Source organism: Myxocyprinus asiaticus, chromosome 30 (genome assembly GCF_019703515.2).
Source record: "Myxocyprinus asiaticus isolate MX2 ecotype Aquarium Trade chromosome 30, UBuf_Myxa_2, whole genome shotgun sequence".
Classification (NCBI taxonomy): Eukaryota; Metazoa; Chordata; class Actinopteri; order Cypriniformes; family Catostomidae; genus Myxocyprinus; species Myxocyprinus asiaticus.
The window spans coordinates 36,614,355-36,637,396 of NC_059373.1; the positions used below are offsets into that span (position 1 = coordinate 36,614,355).

The following is a 23,042-nucleotide window of genomic DNA, read 5'->3' on the forward strand; positions in this document are numbered from 1 at the left end:
AAATGTGATCCAGTGATTTAGACCGTGGCATGATTGTTGGTGCCAGACGGGCTGGTTTGAGTATTTCTATAACTGCTGATCTCCTGGGATTTTCACACACAACATGGCTGCTGTTGCATCAGCCAGGTGGATGCTGCACACTGGTGGTGGTTGAGGAGAGTCCCCTGTTCACTGTGTAAAGTGCTATGAGTGTAGTGTCAAAAGTGCTATATAAATGTAATGTTCATTCATTCTGTCATGTAGAGATAATGTAAATGTGTGACACCTTTTTCTATCCAATTTTTATTAACAAGTGGAGATTTATTTATGGTAAAATCTGGGTTATGCCATAGTGGTGTGTGGGTGCATGGTGAGCAAGAGTAACTGGTTATTTTGTTAATTTTCCACTATGCTGTCAATGCTGTCTGTATAACTGTGTTTTGGAATAAGTTGTGCTGTGTTACTAAGATGGGGTATGTCTGAAACAGAGATTTCCTTGCATACAGTTTGTTCTAATTTTAGCCATGGGTAGTGAAAGTGATCATTCTTAGTCCATTCACAAAAATATTGCAGTTGAGCTGCTAAATAGTAATACTGAAAATTTGGTGCTGATACTCCTCCTTGGTATTTGCATTTTTGCAGTGTATAAAGTTTAATTCTAGGTTTCTTATTTTTCCAGTAAAATTTGCTTGTTATGCTGTCTAATGTATCAAACCATTTTTTAGTCGGTTGTATCGGGATTACTGTGAAAAGGTAATTCATTTTTGGCAATATGGCTATTTTGAAAGTAGCTATTCCTCCTATGAATGAGTTGTAGGTTCATCCAACACTGTGGGTCATTTTCTGTTGTTTTTAATGCTGGAGTGAAGATTAAACTAGTCTGAGAGGCTGGGGGAAATATGTCTGCCCAAGTATGTAATATTACCCATTTTAAATGGAATGCCCGGTGGTCTAGTCCTTTCAAATGTACGATGTAATGGAAGGATTGTAGATTTTGTCCAGCTTATAGAATAGACATATACTGTATATAGAATAATAAGTAATAAGTTGAATGACTTCTGTAAGTGATATATTTGGATTTTGCAGAGAAAGAAGAATGTCAACCGTAATATTTTATGGTTGGTGTTTTTGGATGTGAAGCCTATTATGTTGTCATTTTGTCTTATGGCGGCAGCTAAGGGCTCTATGAATAAGAGAAGTGGAGAGAGTGGACATCCTTGTCTCATCCCTCTGTGTAATTGGAATGGTGGTGATATGATGCCGTTTGTGATGACTGATGACATTGGTTTGCTGTATAATGATTTGATCCAATTCATGAATGACTTCCCAAACCCAAACTTCTCCAGTGTTGTGTAAAGGGAGTGCCAGTTTACTTTATCAAAGGCCTTTTTGGTGTCAAGAGATACAATGATTGTATTGGTATTTTGTTGTTTGCAGATGTTCATAATGTTAAATAAGTGACGTGTATTTTTCGATGAATGACTTTCTTTGATAAAGCCTATTTAGTCGGGGTGGATGAGAGATGGTATGACAGATTCTAAGCGTGTGGATAATGCTTTACTGATTATTTTCATGTCTGTGTTAATAAGAGATAGTGGCTGATAACTAGTGCAGAGGAATGGGTCCTTATTTGGTTCAAGCTGAATTGAAATTAATGTTCATATGTTGTGGTATGGAGGAATTGCCTTTGATTTGTGTCATCATTCTCAAGAACAGTGGTGAAATTGTTAACCAGAAGCTTTTATAAAATTCTGGTGGGTAACCGTCAAGACCTGGATGACTATTGCTAACATTTACGGACCAAACATAGACAATGAAAAGCTTTTTCACAATTTTTCCTCATTAATATCTGATTTCTCACAATCAATAATCATCATAGGAGACTTTAACACAACCATTAATCCAACATTAGACAAAACTAATAATTTAGATCACATTAAAACTTGGCACTCCACAGAATTCATTAAACAATATATGAATAAGCTTAGCCCGAGTGATATCTGGAGACTAAACAATCCCACCTCGAGAAACTATTTCTATTTCTCACCTTTTCATAATATTATGGTTTTCATAAATCATACTCATGTATAGATTTCTTTTTAACAAATAATTCCATTATCCCAAACATATCAAAAACAGCAATTAAACCAATTATCATCTCTAATTAAGCACCAGTTACACTAACCCTTAATGACAAAAATTAAAACAAAATTCCACAAAGATAGTGAATTAACATATCTTTACTCCAGGATGAAGATTTTGACAAATATTTTGAGTGGGCATCCTTCCTCGAAATAAATGATACACCAGGCATTTCTGCATCAGCACTCTGGGAAACGGCAAAGGTAGTATTAAGAGGAAAAATAATATCATACTCCACATATAAACAAAGAAGAACAAACTAGAAAAGGACTTGGAAACCAAATTAAAATTATTACGTAACACATACTCACAGAATTCCAGTGATCAGACACTTCAAGAGTTAAATAATAAAAATCAGCTAGAAGAAATCAACCACAAGAAAAATAAAAAAAAATACAATTCCAAAAACAGCGATTAAGATCCGAATTTTTTGAACATAACATATCTGGAAAAATATCTTGCCAACCTGCTCAAAATGAAATAAAGAGAAAACACTGATATCAACAATTAGAAACTCATCCATAATTCACAACAAATAAATGAGACTTGAGCATTTTACAAAACTTTGTACAGCAATGAGAAAAAGGAACTTGACAGAAGAACTGATTTTTTAAATAACAGTTTTACCTACTTTAAATCCAATACAATTAGAAGCACTAGAAAAACCATTAACAGAAGATGAGCACTTTCCTCACTATCAAACAAAGCTCCAGGTCTTGATGGTTACCAACAAGTTCTTAAGCTTTTAAAATTAATAAGCCTGTGTTCTCGTTGTGGACCTACTGTATATGAATTCACTTACGAATCAATATGTCATCTGTTTTATATTTTTATCACCTTCAGAATTTGTTTCCAGCAATTCTCGAGCTCTTGCAGCACCCGCTGTATTTTTTTTGCCGTGTTAACGTCTTTAATTTCTTCATAATTGTACAGTGATCCCTTATGCTGTGTAAATAGTGTTTTTTCATTCGCCCCAGTCTGAGGTCCAGAGCGCTCTGGAGCAGGTTTTCATCAAGGATGTCTCTGTACATTGCTGCATTCATCTTTCCCTCGATCCTGACTAGTCTCCCAGTTCCTGCCGCTGAAAAACATCCCCACAGCATGATGCTGCCACCACCATGCTTCACTGTAGGGATGGTATTGGCCAGGTGATGAGCGGTGCCTGGTTTCCTCCAGACATAGTGCTTGCTATTCAGGCCAAAGAATTCAATCTTTGTTTCTCATGGTCTGAGAGTCCTTCAGGTGCCTTTTGGCAAACTCCAGGCGGGCTGTCATGTGCCTTTTACTGAGGAGTGGCTTCCGTCTGGCCACTCCACCGTACAGGCCTGATTGGTGGAGTGCTGCAGAGATGGTTGTTCTTCTGGAAGGTTCTCCTCTCTCCACAGAGAAATGCTGGAGCTCTGTCAGAGTGACCATCGGGTTCTTGGTCACCCCCCTGACTAAGGCCCTTCTCCCCCGATCGCTCAGTTTGGCCAGGCGGCCAGCTCTAGAAAGAGTCCTAGTGGTTCCAAACTTCTTCCATTTACAGATGATGGAGGCCACTGTGCTCATTGGGACCTTCAATGCTGCAGAAATTTTTCTGTACCCTTCCCCAGATCTGTGCCTCAATACAATCCTGTCTCGGAGGTCTACAGACAATTCCTTGGACTTCATGGCTTGGTTTATGCTCTGACATGCACTGTTAACTGTGGGACCTTATATAGACAGGTGTGTGCCTTTCCAAATCATGTCCAATCAACTGAATTTACCACAGCTGTACTCCAATCAAGTTGTAGGAACATCAAGGATGATCAGTGGAAACAGGATGCACCTGAGCTCAATTGAGTGTCATGGCAAAGGCTGAGAATACTTATGTACATGTGATTTTTTTCGTTTTTTATTTTTAATACATTTGCAAAGATTTCAAACAAACTTCTTTCACGTTGTCATTATGGGGTATTGTTTGTAGAATTTTGAGGAAAATAACGAATTTAATCCATTTTGGAATAAGGCTGTAACATAATGTGGAAAAAGTGAAGCGCTGTGAATACTTTCCGGATGCACTGTATAATTTACAAAATCATTTTTTTGTTTTATTAGCATTTTTCATACTGTCCCAATTTTTTTCGGAATTGGGGTTGTACTTTCATAATAAGCCTTTCGCAGAGAGGTAAATAATGCAGACACTCTCACGAGAAGTGAATTGCTCTCTCTCTCGCCTTCACATTTCACGCGATTTGCTGTTCGCTGAAAATGTCACTCATTCATGTACACATGCGTGTGAACATATCTTAAACTCAGGATCAAAACATGAGTTGATAGAGAAAGTTGATGAGCAGCATCATGGTACCAATTAAGCTTGATTGGGTTGGTTTTCTCAATTCAAACCAATCCTGGAACCCTGAGTTTGTTCAACGAGCTTCATGGTATATAGACCCCTGGTATTAAGATGCGTCTCGGGTGACCCAATCACGTGGTCAGGCGAGACACAACTGTTTAAACCTGGGTCGCTCAAATGCATCTCCTGTGACCAGTTGTTTTCGGGTTTCGAGGGGAGGGTCTCTGATTTAATAGCGACATCAATCACTATATGTCAGTGTGTTACTGCATGATAATAAAGTGCAAAGTCAGAAGACACAGAGTGCAAAATAAACATTGCGCCGTTTCTCCAAGATGCAGCTAAAATTTAATCCAAGCACAAACATAACATTTCAAGCAGAATTCTCCATTATTTTAGTGGATTTCCTGTATTAAAAGGCGCTTTAGATGTTTGTACTTCACATCTGTGTCTCTGCATGTTGACATCAGCAAAACCAAAGAACTTTAACTTTTTTACATTTTCTGATCGGACGGTTATTTCCTTTTAAACCACTCATAACCGGTGAAGTTTAAACTCTTGCTTTAGCGCAGCAGTTAATTGACAGGTGAGGGGTGGTGCTTCACTGCTGTCCGGTATGCATCAGTACAGATTAGCGTATTCACCTCAAATGCGATGTGGTCACATGCATTTTTGAATACCTCCGTGTGTGGTTTTGTGATCAGATCACAAAAACATTTTAGACCCTGTTTATACCTGTATTCAGCGCTGACCACTTGAGATCGGATCACCCAGAAAGCATCTTATTACAAGGTGTAAATGGTTAAAGTTACAAACAATTTACTGAAATGGACACTTTAAACCGATTCGCAGAACTGAATCAAACTTACCATCTTGAATGCAGTTTTTACTAAAGTTTAAATCAGAGTTGACATTAAAAGTTCTGCATTCATTCCCAATTTGCTCAACAAAGAGGGGTCACAAAACTAAAGAAGCGGTCTTTAGGAAACTTAAAGGCCAAATAAAAATGCTTTAAGATCATTGTTGTTCTCACAATATTACATATTCTTTTAAGGGTTAGTTCACCCAAAAATGAAAATCCTCTCATGATTTACTTACCTTTAAGCCATCCCAGAAGTGTATGACTTTCCTTCTTCAGCAGAACCGAAGGGAAGATTTTTATAAGCAGATTTCAGCTCAATTTGTCCAGCTTAGTTTGTCCATACAATGCATGTAAATGGGTGTCATCAGGCTGCTGGCTGTTTAATGGTCCAAAATGCATATATTTAGGCAGCATACATTGTTATATTCCTGCCAGCAGTCAACGCATCAGTGACGCAAGCGCAATGGCGCGTTCATGCGAGAAGAGCACGCTTTGTATACAACAGTGGAACGTCACACGAGAGTTGGTTCATTTCATACAGCGCTGGGCATAAGCAACCATTTAAAGTTAAAAACATTTTAATTGAGGGGGAGTCACGTGACGCTGTGAGAGGGTTGATCGCTTGAAGGCGAGCTCCACTTAAACTTTGCTACAATTATCCTTTTAAGCAATATTAACTGGCGAGAACTGTTTTGTTTGTTAAACTGTGCTGGGAGGACAGGATGTCGAAAAATTGTCAGGCTGTGGGGACATTAAAAAGCGCTTACATTCTCACATGTCGGATGCCTCGCAGGATCATGAGTGCCTCGCAGATGGCAGGGGCCCAGTCGATAGAGACAGCGAGCTTCATGACGTAGGTCGGGATCTCTTGAACATTTATATAGCACCAACGAAATTCTCAACCGACATGGAGGGCTTCGCAGAAATATGTCGAGCAATCACATCTATGGAGGTGAAACTTTTCACCTTGATCACAAGAATGGACGATGTTGAAAAACGGGTCGAGTCTCTGGAGTCGGCCAAAAGAGAGCTACAGGCTAACCCGCCTGCTACCAAGGCTGATGTGGAACGGGTGTGGGAAAAACTAGAGGATATGGAAAATTGGAGCAGACGTAATAGTTCGTTTTGTTGAAACCCCCGAGGGAAAAGAAGGTCAAGATACGGAGGTTTTTGGAGGGGCTTATTCCGAATTTGATCGACACACAGCTCGAAATCAAGCATCCACAGAGTTTACGGTCAGCTTCCTGGGGCGGGTGACATACCCCGATCTATCCAGGTAAGATTCTTGCGGTCTGCTGACAGAAACTTTGTTCTACGGACAGCGAGGAATAAGCGACAAGTGAAGTGGGACGGATTCAAAGAATGTCAAATATTACTGCACCAACAGAAGTGTCGCACTGCTTAATCCGGCTGAGATGAAAATTGACGGCAAGGACGGATGCAAGACTTTTACGTGCCCAAGACAAGCTATGGCCTTCATTATAAACTCAGCAAAAAAAAAAGAATTGTCCCTTTTTCAGGACACTGTATTTTAAAATGTTTTGTAAAAATCCAAATAACTTTACAGTTCTTTATTGTAAAAGGGTTTAAACAATGTTTTCCATGCTTGTTCAATGAACCATAAACAATTAATGAACATGCACCTGTGGAACGGTCATTAAGACACTAACAGCTTACAGAGGGTAGGCTATTAAGGTCACAGTTATAAAAACTAATATTTACACACGTTAAGTTTGCTGAAAATAAAAGCAGTTGAAAGTGTTTAAGCAAACTTAACATATTTAACATAACATATTTGTATGGACATAAAGATTCACAGACATGTGACTAACAGAAATGGAATAATGTGTCTCTGAACAAAGGGGGGGGGGGGTTAACAGTCAGTGTATGTTGTGGCCACCAGCTGCATTAAGTACTGCAGTGTATCTCCTCCTCATGGACTGCACCAAATTTGCCAGTTCTTGCTGTGAGATGTTACCCCACTCTTCCACCAAGGCACTTGCAAGTTCCCAGACATTTCTGGGGGGAATGGCCCTAGCCCTCACCCTCCAATCCAACAGGTCCCAGACGTGCTTAATGGGATTGAGATCCGGGCTCTTCGCTGGCCATGGCAGAACACTGACATTCCTGTCTTGCAGGAAATCACACACAGAACGAGCAGTATGGCTGGAGGCATTGTCATGCTGGAGGGTCATGTCAGGATGAGCATGCAGGAAGGGTACCACATGAGGGAGGAGGATGTCTTCCCTGTATCACACAGTGTTGAGATTGCTTGCAATGACAACAAGTTCAGTCCAATGATGCTGTGACACACCGCCCCAGACCATGACAGACCTTCCACCTCCAAATCGATCCCGCTCTAGAGTACAGGCCTCGGTGTAACACTCATTCCTTCGACGATAAACGCGAGTCCGACCATCACCCCTGGTGAGACAAAACCACGACTCGTCAGTGAAGAGCACTTTTTGTCAGTCCTGTCTGGTCCAGTGAAGGTGGGTTTGTGCCCATTGGCGATGTTGTTGCCGGTGATGTCTGGTAAGGACCTACCTTACAACAGGCCTACAAGCCCTCAGTCCAGCCTCTCTCAGCCTATTGCGGACAGTCTGAGCACTGATGGAGGAATTTTGCGTTCCTGGTGTAACTCAGGCAGTTGTTGTTGCCATCCTGTACGTGTCCCGCAGGTGTGATTTTCGGATGTACTGATCCTGTGTAGGTGTTGTTACACGTGGTCTGCCACTGCAAGGACGATCTCCTGTCCTTCCTGTAGCGCTGTCTTAGGCATCTCACAGTATGGACATTGCAATTTATTGCCCTGGCAACATCTGCAGTCCTCATGCCTCCAAGTCCTCATGCCAACACAATACTAATGTTTTAACTTGGGAAGAGTTCAGAAATCAGTATTTGGTGGAAAAAACCCTGATTTTCAATCACAGCTTTCATGCATCTTGTCATGCTCTCTACCAGTGTTTCACATTGCTGTTGGGTGACTTTATGCCACTCCTGGTGCAAAAATTCAAGCAGCTCGGCTTTGTTTGATGTAATGCTGGTTCGGGTAAGAGCAGGGGAGTCATCAAATTGATAAGTAAGCATTTACAATTTAAATATCTCAAAAAGATCAGAAGATGATTTAGGAAGAATCATTATTGTTTTGGCTGAAATACAGGGGCAAAATCTTATTTTGGCTACTATTTATGCACCCAACGCTGATGATCAGAACTTTTTTTATAGATCTTGTGCGGAAGCTACAAGCAGCTGGGAGCCTTCATGATATGGTTTTGGGTGGAGACTTCAATCTTTTAATAGAATCATTACCAACAGGTAGGGCCAGATGGTTTTGCCACAGAATTTTTTAGACCTTGTGTCACAGAACTGGCTCCACTTATGTTAGAATTCATTCGTTAGTTATTAAAGAAAGATGAACTACCACCAACTATGACGCATGTCCTGATCAGTCTCATTCTTAAAAAAGATAAAGACCCAAATTAATGCAGAAGTTATTGTCCAGTTTCCTTGATCCAGTTAGATGTAAAAAAAATTGTCTAAAAGTCTGGCTAACTGATTAAGCACAGTAATTACATCTATTATACATATAGATCAAGTGGGGTTTATTCATGGTCATAGTTCTTCTGATAATATTAGGCATTTTATAAATATTATGTGGTCAGTAGCAAATGATCAGACCCAGATTGCTGCCATCTCATTTGACGCAGGGAAGGCGTTTGATAGGGTGGAAAGGGACAATTTTTTACGATTTCAGAAACGTACAGGTTTGGGAACACTTTTATTGGGGGATTAAGTTACTTTATAAACAAACCTTTGCAGCAGTGCAAACTAATGGATTAATTTCAGATTTTTTTTTCTCTTGGTAGGGGAACCTGGCAAGGCTGTCCTTCCTCCCTTTTATTGTTCTGTCTTGCCCTGGAAACATTAGCAACAGCAATAAGAAAAAAGGATGATTTTCCTGATATTGTAGCAGGAAGTTTGGTGCATAAACTTCTACTTTACACAAATGATATATTATTTGTCTCTAACCCTAGTAGATCTACGCATGTCTAGCCCCCATAAAATTATTAATTCTCTCACAATTTTCAGGATACAGGGTGAACTGGTCTAAATTGGAAGCTCCTGCTTGACAGCATATTGCCCCTCCAAGCAAGGCATTAGGTATTTAGGCATTTTGTTTCCAGAAAATTTGAGAGATTTAGTTAGGAGATAATTTTGACCCATTGATAAAAAGGTTCTCATGTGATGTGGATAGGTGGGCTTCACTACATTTGTCTATGGCGTGGAAGGTCAATGTTATAAAAATGAATTGTAACCCCAAATTCAATTATCTACTACAGTCTCTCCCTCTAGAAGTTCCTCTTTCTTACAATAAACTATTTGGAATGGTAAACGACCTCGGTTGCATTTCAGTAAGTTACATAGACCAATCCACAAAGGAGGTTTAGGCAGTGGCGAATTCTCAGGGCCAGCAAAGCCTTCTCTACTGGCCTAACATGCCAAATACATATTTTTCATCCCTTCATTCTCAATCACCTTTTTGCCTATGTGTTTTTAATCGCTTTCCACTCTTAATTAATCTACAAACAGAGAAAAAAAAGTTTATCCAGTCAGAATTTATTCCTTGATGCTTACAAGCAAAGCGTGACAGCTGTTTCACAAAGTTTAAGTGTAAATTAGGCTGCTGGAGCATTCATTGTCGGATCAAGTTTTGAAAAGTAGTGCTGCATTCCATTCAACTCAGAAAGTCGGATTTTACAACTTCCTACTAGGAAAAGTGCAATGGAATGCATCTTTAAGTCAGAATTACAACTTGTAGGCTCGTGCCTCCAATTTCGCCGAGATGCAGGGGCATGATGTCACACAAACATGTCCACACTCAGGGAGATATACAAAGTGATAAAAATTCACTGAGTAATATCGATAAATGATTTGGTTTCAACATTACATAATATTAAAACTTGTTTAACAAACGCCTGCAGAAACAGGTGTATAAAACATTATAATGTCTTTTCATAATCCTACACCTTAAGCACAAATGCTAGCACTGCAGCATTGTTTATCAGTTGGGTTGCTAGGAGACTAATGAGTCAAACACCTGCTAAGCACATTGGAGTTCCGAATATCGGGGAATGGAATGCATTTATGGTCGGAGATATCAAGTAGGAATATCCCACATCCAACTTGAATGGAACGCAGCATAACTGTGTACCCTGACAAAACAATTTATTGCAAGCAACATTTAAACCGCAAATATTATTAGATATGTTTTTCCAGGTATTATAGACCTCCTTGGTAGATTCACATGAAAAATTATGATTTTTGACATTCATTTCACAAAACAGTCATGCTGCAGTTAAAATTAGGCTTGCTTGAGCATTAGGTTTCATTTCAAGTTCTGGCTTTCGTGCGTGGACGCGTTTTTAAAATGTCAGTTGGTATTACTAGTTGACTGCCACGTAATGTATGATAGGCATACGGCGTCTTATTCATTGTGAAACTGTGTTTTCTTAATGGCATGAATCGCACTTAAGGCCTAGACTTAAAATGCATGGCCCGCGGCTGGGTTTAGGCCTCCCTCCAAATTTATTACTATGCTTTTAGTCTCAGACACCTGGCTCATTGGTCTCTTCCACCTGAGAGAGCCCCTCCCTAGTACAACATTGGGGCAAGGACCGCTTGTTCAATCTCACCATTGCAAAGTCTTTCTATCAAATTGCCTAGAGAATTAAAACTGCTTACTATTATTTCACATTCGCATGTTCAATTTTGATACTTGCCTAAATGTTTCCTCAAGCATATGGCTGAACCCAAAATTATGTATTAACAAGTCCCCCTTTTGCTTGAAAAAAATGGATGGAGAGGGGTGTTGCTACACTTGGTGACCTTTATGAAAACGGAGCTTTGAGATCATTTGAAAATATAACAGCAATTTGAGATTTTTATGTCTCAGCTATTTACAGTTACGCCATATACTTTGTAAAATTTTTCTGGTAGTACTCAGCCCCCTAAAGCTGCAGACACCCTCTGTATGGTGCTCACAACCTTTGGAAAGGGTCATGGTGATTCAGAATCTTGGTGATGGAGCCTTAACTGCTCTTAAGAGGTTATGGGAAAGAGATTTGAACTTGGTTTGGAGGATGGGGAGTTTAATTTTAAAAAATTAAAACCATGTCTAGGGATGCAAGGGTATGCCTTATTTAGTTTAAGATTTTGCATAGTTTCTACTGGACTCCCTCTATATTGTTTAGGCTTGGTTTAAAAGACACACCTACCTGTTGACTATGTCAGTTGGAGGATGGAGACATAGCCCATGCCCTGGTGTTCTGTGCTAAGATTCAAGAATTCTGGTTGAGAGTCCAGAATTGTATCTGCAAGGTTTCAGATACTCAAATTTCATTCTGCCCCAGACTATGTATATTGGTTGATGGGGCAGTTATTAAAGTAGGTGACAAACATACTAAAAGCTGGTTCCAAACTAGCGTAAAGACTGGCAGACAAATAATTCTTAGAGGATGGAAGTCCCTCATTTCAAGAATGGTTCACCGAATTGGGCAGGGTGGCATATGGTAAGAAATGGGACAAATACATGACCTTTCTGGAGGGCTCTTGGTGAGGATCATGTAGAGAGAAACATGATTGTGGTTTAAATTGTGAATTGTATCCTTTGTGGAATTTCTTTTCTCCTCTTTATTTGTTGATTTTTATAGTTTTCTTTTCTCAAGTAATTCTTTTTTTGTTTGTTTGTTTATGTGTGTGTAACACAGGCTTTGACCACAAGGATATTTGTTGAGGGACAGGGTGGGGTTGGGGTTTGGGAGGGGGAAAGGGAAATAATGGGGGTTAAAAGTTGATTCTAAATATATATATTTTGTTTATCCTGTATTATATATAAGAATCAAAATATGTTAACCAAAACATTTTAATTATCGATTTGTTTCTTACACAAACCTATCGGTTTGCTAGAAGACATTAATTGATCGACTGGAGTCGTGTGGATTACTTTTATGCTGCCTAAATATGCCTTTTGGACTGTAAAACAGCCAGCAGCCTGATGGCACCCATTTACATGCATTGGAAAGTTATGGGATGGCTTAAAGTTAAGTAAATCATGAGGTAATTTTAATTTTGGGGTCAACTAACCCTTTAATCATGAGCAAGATCATTAAAAATGCATCATCAATACTCAATATTTTTTGCCCTCTTTATTGCTGCATTACACTTGGTCCAATCCCTCCACACTTCAAGCCTAAATCAAGTCAGTTAGTCACACCACTTCAAGTTTGTTAACTTCTAATGTTTTTTCAGCATTTATCATTCAACCTAATAGTTTAAGGCAAAGCTACAAACTCACTTACACTTTTCGGTCATTCAGCAACATGCCATTCATTTTCTCGATGGCTCTTTCAGCTGCTTCCTGGGTCTCAAAATGCACAAAGCCGTACCCCTTTGAGCCATTCTCATCACAAACAACCTTGAGAAATGACATCACAAGCAAAAGCATAAAGTCGTGCACTCACTGTTCAACATTTCATAGAATTCATGTACAATTTTACACGTTCATCAAATCACAGCAATCCACCTTTACAAACATGTCTGAGTCTTACCTTGCACGACAAGATGTTTCCAAAGGCAGAAAAGGTGTCATAAAGGGCCTTGTTATCGATAGACTTATCCAGGTTCTTAATAAATATGTTTCCAACACCGCTCTTCCTCAAAGAGGGATCACGCTGAGACCACATGATGCGGACAGGTCTGCCCTTGATGACATCGAAGTTCATAGTGTCTAGAGCTCGTTCAGCTGGAAATGAGAACAAGTAATTATGACTCATCAAACCTGAACAGAAACTGAAATATATCCTAAGCCAAGTTCAAAAACTAACTTTAGGGGCAATATTTTGTATTAAGAGACAGAATTGATTTGCAGGTTTTTTGTTTTTTCACTTTTGAGAGCATTATTTTTTGTAACAAAATGATTTAAAATGATTTATTAAAAATACAAAAGGTTTTGCAACAACTGAATCATTCATAAATTCTACATAAATAATTGACTAGGCCTACAATTGAATTAAGAAGTGAAATGTTACAACAAAAAAAAAAAAAACAAGAATTAAAGGGACATTTATGTCCTCACATTTTGAATAATGGTGGCATTACTGCCAACTTCAGGGGCATTTTTCCCCCAAACTCCAACTACTTTCAAACCCTTTAAACAAAGCAACCATGAAGTAAAACAGATGCAACCCATCTGAATTTAAAAGAATTACCTAAAACATGGGGGGGAAAAAAATACAGTAATGGATGCAAATTTGGATAGAATATTGAAAGAATACTAATCTGTCTGATCTAAATTTGAAAGGTTGCGCATGACCCTTTAGCACTAAAAGCCTGTTTCACACCGCACGGCGAAGCAGAGTGTACTTTTTCGGCACCAGTGCTAATGGGATAGTTCACCGAAAAATTAAAATGATCTCATTATTTACTCACCCTCATGCCATCCCAGGTGTGTATGACTTTCTTCCTTCACCAGAACACATTTGAAGAAAAACAGAAATATTTCTCAGTTCAGTAGGTCCTTAAAATGCAAGTGGATGGTGATCTGACTTTTGAAGCTCCAAAAAAAAAAAACAGACAGTCAGCATAAACATCATCCATACGCCTCCAAATTAATGTCTTCTAAAGCAACAGGATCGCTTTTGGTGCAAAAATATCAATATTTAAGTACTTTTTAAAGCTTCGCTTCCGGTCAGCAGCGGTATGCGCATGTGACGTAATCGCATGTTCACGTGAGAACTGAAGCATGTGCGACACACCTGGAAGAGCAGCGCTGTTTACAACTGAGTAGGGGGAACGCTGTACAGAAGTGCGGTGTCTGAATATCCATACTTCCCTAGTATCCACCTTATTCCTGGGGGTCTTACAGGGGAAACGGATATGGGATGAACTTCCGCCAGAAGTCGTTCTGTAGCATTCGCTAATGTAGACAGTGGTCATTTAGACCCCGTTTTCAGCTGGTATTAGGATGTGATTTGGATGATCCGATGACAAGTGATCAGCACTATATACAGGTGTAAATGGGAAATGATCAAATCACAAAACACAAACGGTGTTAGTCAAAAATGCATCTGAAACGCTGTAAACACCGTCCGAGATACAGTGAACAGCCACTCCTTATCTGTCAATCAACCGCTACGCTAAATCAAGAGTTTAAGCTGTTCATGACTCTAGTGACATGGCTATAAAAAGGAAATAACTGTCCGATCTGAAAAATAGCTTACATATACATGTAGAGATCTTTACAGCTCTTCTTCAGTATCTTCGTGTGCACTTACAATAGATGAAATTTGAGCTGTACCTGGTGCACCATTTTTCCCATACTTTGTCTTTTGTGACATTTTTCTGGTTTATTAATTTATGATTGTTTTTCCCCTCAAAAAACAATCACAAGCGCTCACAGGATATGCATCCGTGCGACCAACAGGGACGCGTCTCGCCTGACCACATGTGATCGGATCACCCGAGATACAGCTTAACACGGTGATGTTCATTAATTACAATACCTATTGTTTTTGAAGAATCCAGTAAATGGCAGTGTTACAGCAAATGTTAAAAATGGTTTGAGAAACAGACGTACAAGACCAACATGTAATGTGCGATCAGTCAATAAACAGAGACATGTTAAGATGCGAGTCAAAAAGTGAGTCATTTTATTTTGAATCATTGAATAAAACAAATACCAGCTATAAACAAGGTCTTGGTCAGAAAAGTATTATGTTTGCTCAAGTCGTTTAGGATATAACACATTACGATGCCCTTACAGAGGTCAGGGATAACGTGTGATTCGTAGCTCTACATACATCCTGAGGCCACTTTAAATTGTCCTCCCAAACCTCTATTAAAGGCTATATGGCTATCCGTATATTGTCCTTATTAAGCTCCGTCAGGCTGTGCTCACACATCTAGAAGTATGAATGAATGATCAACACTGCAAAGAAAAACTTCCTGTACGTATGATGCAACTACAACTTAACATTCGTGCAAAGCATCACAGGATGTAGGAATAAGGTGGATATAGTATGCCAAAAACATTATGCCAATGGAGTAGTATGTCCGAATCCACAGCATTCACTATTTCTGGTGAGATTCTGAAGTGCGGATCAACTGGACACTGAACGCTCCCATAATCCTTTGGGAGCTGAGGCGACGTCACGTTCAAAAAGCTGGATTTAAAAGAATGGCAGTGAATCGCGAGTCGGACGGCTCTTCTCAACTGTAAGTGCTACATATACAAAGATAATTGTTCCTTGTGCTTAAATGGTGCTTGAGCAGACAGTTTTCGTGGTTGTTTTTCCTTACGTCATATATTCGGGTCACCAATGCCCACGTCCCAGGATGAAGTATGTCAGAAATGTATTCATACTACTTGCTTGCATTCCTAAAAGAACGTAATGTTTTGACAGCAGATAATACGTCCATCAAATACAGAACATAGTGTGACAGAATGTGGTTTCGGACGCAGCGAAGCTTTGTTGGTTTAGATCTGTATTTGTATCTGACTGTTTTTCACAATGGTGCATTTGTGTTCTTATCCAAAAGCGATCGTGTTGCTTTAGAAGACAGTAATTTAACCACTGGAGTCACATGGAGAGGGGCGTAGATTCCGGGGGAGAATGGGGGGGAAGGTAACCCCCACTAATCAAAACAAGCAAGCACAACCCCCCCATTATTTATACCATGATCAATGGAAACATGTAAATGCTTCACGCTGCAACCCCCCAACGTTCAAGCCAAATCTACACCCTTGCATATGGATGATGTTTATGCTGACTGTCTGTGATTTTTGGAGCTTCAAAAGTTGGATCACCAGCCACTTGCATTTTAAGGACCTACTGAGCCAAGATATTTTTCTATTTTTCTTCATATGTGTTCTGGTGAAGAAAGAAAGTCATATATACCTGGGATATCATGAGGGTGAATAAATGATGAGAGATTTTTCATTTTTGGGCGAAATAACAATAACAAATAATGCCTGATGCACACCACACACACCGAATCTTTTGCAGGAAACAACACTTGTGCTTTTACAAAAAAGCAATTCTGCTGCAGAAACTGCTGTGCGCTATACAGAAAATAAAGTTATAAAACGGTTATCAAGAATGAGCTATTGAGAAGTATTACCAACTTGATCATCATGAAATCTTATTTACATGATGCTGGTGTAGCTCTACAAATTTCAGTTAGGGCTGCCCCCGACCAAAGATTTTCCCAGTTGACTAATAGTCGTTAGTTAAAGTCATTAGTCGACTAGTTGTCACACGTTTATGATATTAATTTAATTAAATAAATATTTTTTGGGGGGGCATCAGAAAATGGTTTGAGTTCCAGGGCTGAGAAAGAATGTTATAAGTAACACTGCTAACACAGTTCTACATTAGAGAAATACTAAACCGTAATAATGAGCCTTTAAAATATAAATTTTACAAGCGCACGCACGAAGCGAGCCACAGCGACACCGGCAAAAGCGTTAATGATTCTGAATGTGTCGGAAAAAACCAGCAAGGAGACTGTCTGAACTAGGGATACACCGATACCTCTTTTTCCGATTCCGATATCGGAAATCTCAGTATCAGCCGATACCAATCCCGATCCAATACAGTGTTGTTTTTTTGCATAATCAGTTTAGAATATCTTTACATTATCGTGTGGAACTAATAGGGAGTACTCTTTAATAAGTAAAGAAACACAAACCTCTAACTACACATTATTTCAATATAAATGTATAGTTTATTAAGAAACACTTTATTATTAACTAGTATACTGGATAATGTAGCAGCAAAATTAACAGTAATTCCAGTCTTCAGTAGAAAATAAGTTTTTATTTTTTTAATTTTTTAATTTTTTCAACTTGTATCTGGACTTAAAGGATTCAGATCTCTTTTTTGTTCAATTTAGTTGTAAGACATCAGTCCACTTTTCATTCACACAGTTATTTTTTGGAACCCTTTCAACTTAAATATTGTTATAAATTGTAAACAAATACTAACGACAATAATAATAACTAGATAGTAAAGTTTGAAGACAAATGTTATGTTGGCTTGACAAAGCCTTGACTGAAAGTTTAAAATAGTTTGAAGAGTTGGAAGTTTGAAGGTCTTATAGTCAGACAGACAGAAGGAACATCATACAGACAGACAGCAAGCTGCAAGAAGTCCTATGCAACCCTACCATTTGCTTGTTTTTCTGAATGGCAAAATGGTTGCTAGGGTAACCCCATCTGGTTGCTAGGCAGTTACCAAGGTGATACTTAACATGGATCCTTGCCATCCTGAGTTAAATAAGTCAACCCGGAAGTCTCTACGATGTTCTGGTGCAGAGATATGTAATTTGTTACTTGGTTGCTAGGGTAAGCCCATGTGGTTACTAGGCAGTTGCCAGTGTGATACCAAGAAGCCTGCTTGCTGTTCTGAGTCATACAAGCCAACAATGAAGTCTCTACGACATTACGACATTATGATCCTGAGATACCCATCTAAGCGATTTTAAATGGAAGTCAAAGGGGTTTGGTTGCTAGGGTGCTCTAAATGGTTGCTAGGGCGTGGCTAAGTAGTTTCCATGATGATACTTGAAGACTGATTGCTCACCCAATTCAAACAAGCCAACTCTCATGTCTGTAGGACATTCTGATCAGGAGATATCCATCTAAGCCATTTTGAATGGCAGTCAATGGGTTTTGGTTGCTAGGGTGCACTAAATGTTTGCTAGGTTGTATGCAGTTGCTAGGGTGTTAAAGTGATGGAGTGAAAGAAAGAATAAAAAGAGTGGAGTGATGGAAAGATAGAAAAGAGAGATGGAGTGATAGATAGATAGTGTGAGTGGTGGAGTGATAGGAAGTAGATTGAATCCTCTAAAGGAGTTATTACAGGGAAAAGTTCACACCTTGAATGGGAGTCAATTTAAAATCAGTCCTGTTCGGAAGTCCTATACGGAAATACCGGAAGTCCAATCAGTTAGAAAAAAGAAAGCAACCCGAGTCAGACCAGTCTGAAGGTTTGTGGTGAGTTTGGTGTTTGTAGCTTGAAAGCTCTAGGAGGAGATACTGTTTAAATTTTGGCTCAGAAGAAGAAGATCATCACTAAATAGTAGAACTGTATGTTGGCTTTGTCAAGCCAACATTATAAATTATTATTATTATTGACTTAATTTTAAATACAACAATAATATATTTAAATTGTGCACTTTTTAAAACCCTCACGCTTTTTTGACATTCTGAACTCTCCAGGAAGTCCTGTATGTGTCTGTTTGTAGGCAAGTTCACAGTTTAATTCGCTTCTTGTTCAAATTCTGGTACAAGTGAACCGAACTACCGAGCATCTACATCGGAGCTGCTGTTCTTGAGTAGCGCTCAAATATTGCGCACCATGTGAAGGCTAAAAATAGCCGCAAGTGTGTGTATAAACAGAGCAGCGCCATTCAGTAACGTGCTGGCGCTGCACGTGCATATTATAGATTTACTTATTAAACATAGCCTTTTGTGATTCACAGAGCTATCACACATCTTCAAGTGGCTTTGAATAAAATGCACGAGTCATATGAACTACTTTAATGGTGTTTTTATGTTCTTTTATTTCATTTTTGGAGCTTGACAGTAACGAACATGACTAACACACAGTATTGGATTTGGATCAGGATTGTCGGACAGATACCCGATACCAATCCAGGTATCAGATCGGTGCATCCCTAGTCTGAACATTTTGTTAATTCATAGAGAGAAATGCATATTAAGTTAAACATGCAGTAAGCAAGGTACTAATTTAGCTTCCCCACTCCCCACGAACACTTGGATAATCCTAATAGCTCATATTTATCTAGGTTATCTAACGTTAGAGCGAGTGGCCATGCTAAGTGGCTAACTTTAGGCTACTTGTTTCAAATCATAAGCCACGTTTGAGGTTGATGAATGATAAGCGAACATTTGCCTGCAGATTTTGCATGTCACCTTCGTGGGGTCATCCTTTACCCTCTCGAAATGATCCCATACTTTGGATTTCCTGCCCGACATAATTATCGCGTGGACCAGCCACGTAAACGATCATGTCTGTCCGTCACTGACTGCGTGACTTCGCCACTTCCTGTGGAGTTTCTTTTTTCTGTTACCAACCGACCAATCAAAACTTGGTCGACCAAGACTCTTCTCATCAACTAACGTTTGGTCGACTACTGAGGGCAGCCCTAATTTCAATCATCATTTAGCGGCGGGGGAGAGGGAGAACGATGAGCCTTTGAATGTTGTTGTGCCACAGAGGATGGTGATCACTTGGTTTGGCTCGAACACAATTAAATAGCTTAATAATATAGTCAGAAATAAGAAATGATGCACAGCCATTGAATAGCATTGAATTCTTTCCCCACAAAAAAGGATGCACTTCAAAAAAAAAAAAAAAAAAAAAAAAAAAAAGTGTGAACTTACCATCTGCAAGAACAAATCCTAATAATAAGTTGAGGGTCACAGAGCACTTTGTTTCTCTACAGTCAGTCTTCTGTCATCCATCATCAATACAAGACTAAGGTAAGTTATGAATTTACCGATCACACGGGCTATAGCGTACATTTATTTATAACAGCTGTTAGAACTCGGCGAGTCAGCTGTGTTTATTGCTGTAAAGCCTGTATGTATACCTGCACTCTATATGATAGTATATAACAGGCAGTTTTATTTTGTTTAAGGCTATGGCTTGTATGCGGTAGCTTTAAATTATAAAGACACAAGTCTGCTTAAGCTAATTAAAATTTTGTTTTTGCCATTATACTTTTTCCCCTACTAGCTGTAATTCATACAAAAGCACACTAGATTACAAATATAAACTTATTCTCTTATATCTACTTTTTCGTGTCAACACCACTTGAACTGAACAAAATGTGTCTTTGTATAAAAATGTCAAAATAACACATTTAAAAGTGTTAAAAAAAAAAAATGTTTTAAGTTTACATGCAGTCATGAGGGACAAAAGCGGTCCTCCGTTGTTTTTTTTTAAACAAACAGCAAAATGGGAACCTACATGTTGGTTGTATCACATGACTTTGATTTGGTGGACAGAAGTTTTTCAAATATTCACAATTTTTTTTAAACAGTTGTTTCACTGCTTTATTTATTTTTTAGAAATATGAATAAAACATTATTCTGCACTGCTAATGCCAACATTTTTTTTTATTTTTTTTTAACAATTTCAACTTTTGAGACTTTTTATGATTTCTGGATGGTTACATCACATGACATTTTTTACTTTAAGCCCCAGGAAATAAAATACCAAAATGATTTTGAACTCAGAAATTGATAGAATAAAGGTTTATGTAATTATTTTGTTTGAATTGCATTTTAGCTATATTTTATTTATTTATTTCATAGATCTGGACAAAAAACAAAAAACAAAAAAACAAACAAAAAAAAAAACAAAAAAAAAGGGAAGAGATGCACTGATATGGAATTACTGGGCCGCTGCCAATAATCTTTTTCTTAAAGTTTTAATCTTTTAACCTGGAACTGCTCGCTAATTACAGGTGCACTCAGTAACTTTTTGTGCATGTCATCTTAGACTTACAGTGACACCTAGTGGTGTGGATGCAGCATCATTCAAACAAATTTTCAGTTAAAGATGCCATTGTAGAAATTCACTTTTCACATTCAGCCATGATTAATACATGAGTGAAAGTGTCCAATAACAAGGCAGTTACTGATAATAAATGAGTAGAGTTCGGCTGATCATGTGATTCCAACATGGCAGCCCCCATGTGCGGACCCTCTTCATGTAGAATAAAACAGCTTTATAAGATTACTGAAATGACGAAAGCCCTCATCTCATGCGAGTGCTCATGATTTTATACATGTTTCAAAATTACAAATTCATTTCTTAAGGAGTAAAACTTCTTTAATGGGGGAAAAAAATTACTGAGTGCACCATTAATTAAAAGCTACTGATTTGAATAATGGATATCATTCCCAAATGCTGCTATTACAGGTTTGCCAGATGTAACACGAACCAGAAATGTGCCTATATATGACAGATGAATGCGGATTTGAATGAGAAAAGAGCGTCAAGTCGTGGCCTCTTGAACCTTATAACATTACCACAGTATTGCATGGCAAAAACCATATTCAATGCGATCAAGGCACATCCCTGTCAAACTTGACAGCTTCCGGTGTGATAACAGAATTTATCTCGGCTGCACACTCTCTGCTCCACCCACGCCCTAATTACGATGACATGCATGCAAGCCGACGCTGTCATAATACACCATGCTGCATGCACGCATTCATCACTCCAATCAATCGATCAATACACACAAATCGACTGATAACCCCACTACATCAAGGCTTAAGAGGGGAATCTGTCGAGCAGGATATTGTCACTTTATGAGCTTAACAATATGTGCAATGTACCGGCATACTAGCAGGAGCCAAACGCAGCACTGAATGTAATTTTCACCATGACATCACTGTAAAACGCATCATATGCAGCACACTCACCGTCTGCAGGCTGCTGAAAGTTGACATAAGCGTAGCCGAGCGACCTGCGGGTGATCATGTCCCTGCACACCCGGATGGAAAGGATGGCCCCGGCCGGGCTGAACTTCTCGTAGAGCATGGCTTCAGTCACGTCCTGGTGCAGGTCCCCCACATACAGTGAGGCCATGGGGTAACTAGGAGCGCTGGGGTTCATTTTCTCTTCGGTCGCAGGCGGAGGATTTTGACCGGTTTTGCGGCGCTAGCGCGTGAACTCAACTACGTCAGAAAACAGTTAGCTGTCAAGCTAATTTCAAAGCCTATTTTTTTCCATTTAAAACCGTCGCTGAAATGAATTCGACACGGAACCGACTAAAGTGTTTGGTTCTTCGTTTAAAATCGGGAATATTAAGGGCAACTTAAGTTTTAAAACGCAAAAATGTCGAAACCAACTTATCAAGCACAACCGCAAGGCCTCCGCGAGCTCACAGACGTCCGTTATTTTCTTCGGGTTTGTTGCGATGTTTCTCGGCCTTCAGCTTCACCGATTTTTATTTAAAAAGAAAAAAGGAATTAATTTTTTGGAGTTTTTAAAAGTTTTAAAATATTTTTTTTTTGTATTTTTTATTTTTTTTATATAATGTGTGCCGAGGCAAGCTCTGGAGCACACACGCACTCACACAGCTCTAACAGCCGGGGGTTTCGGGAGTAGAGGGGCGGGGAGAGCCGTCAAATATATACCCGCAGTAACGTCATCCACTGCACTTGCGCATGTCACTGTGCACGCGCAACAGATGTTCAACGGATTTGATGATGATTGGATAATAACGTTGGAGTTTGCGGATATGTCCAATCAGCTTTTGTAACGATGAACGGTTGTTGATATCTGGGACGCACACCGAATAACAAAATGACTGGTATTTTCTTTCCGTGACGGTTTCCGACAATTCAGTTAAATTTGATTTAATATTTAAGCTTAAAAATATAATATTAAGCTTTTAAATTAGTTGAATAAATTGTGAGAACGCCAATGACTAATGTCTGACCACTAGCTAGCTTTATGTTGAATAATATGGTACATTCTAAGATATTCAGTAATAATTATACTAACCATTTTGTTCATGTCTTAATTCATCTCTACTTACTGACTTCACTTCAACCCCAAGAATAATGGGTCTTTGAATTTAAGAGTGATAACTGGCCTGATCAAGCAGGACATAATAGGGGATAATTTAATGCAA

The 23,042-nt window shown here is 39.0% G+C and overlaps 1 protein-coding gene across 6 annotated transcripts in view; it reads right to left on the reverse strand.

Annotated features, from left to right (window-relative positions):
* Positions 1 to 22,515, reverse strand: part of pabpc1b (poly A binding protein, cytoplasmic 1 b) — a 45,208-nt gene extending 22,693 nt beyond the window's left edge. For 5 of the 6 annotated variants that reach the window (XR_007893848.1, XM_051663188.1, XM_051663187.1 and 2 more), the window contains exons 1-3: positions 21,826 to 22,515; positions 12,911 to 13,104; positions 12,662 to 12,777 (exon numbers count right to left, since the gene is read on the reverse strand). Coding sequence is in view for 5 of the 6 variants with exons in the window: in XM_051663188.1 (XP_051519148.1) it covers positions 12,662 to 12,777; positions 12,911 to 13,104; positions 21,826 to 22,018 (503 nt within the window). In the remaining variant the exon portion in view is untranslated. Of the gene's footprint in view, positions 1 to 12,661; positions 12,778 to 12,910; positions 13,105 to 19,770; positions 19,791 to 21,825 lie in introns of those variants that run through there. The other variant, XM_051663189.1, reaches the window with a different exon arrangement.
* Positions 22,516 to 23,042: the final 527 nt, after the last annotated feature.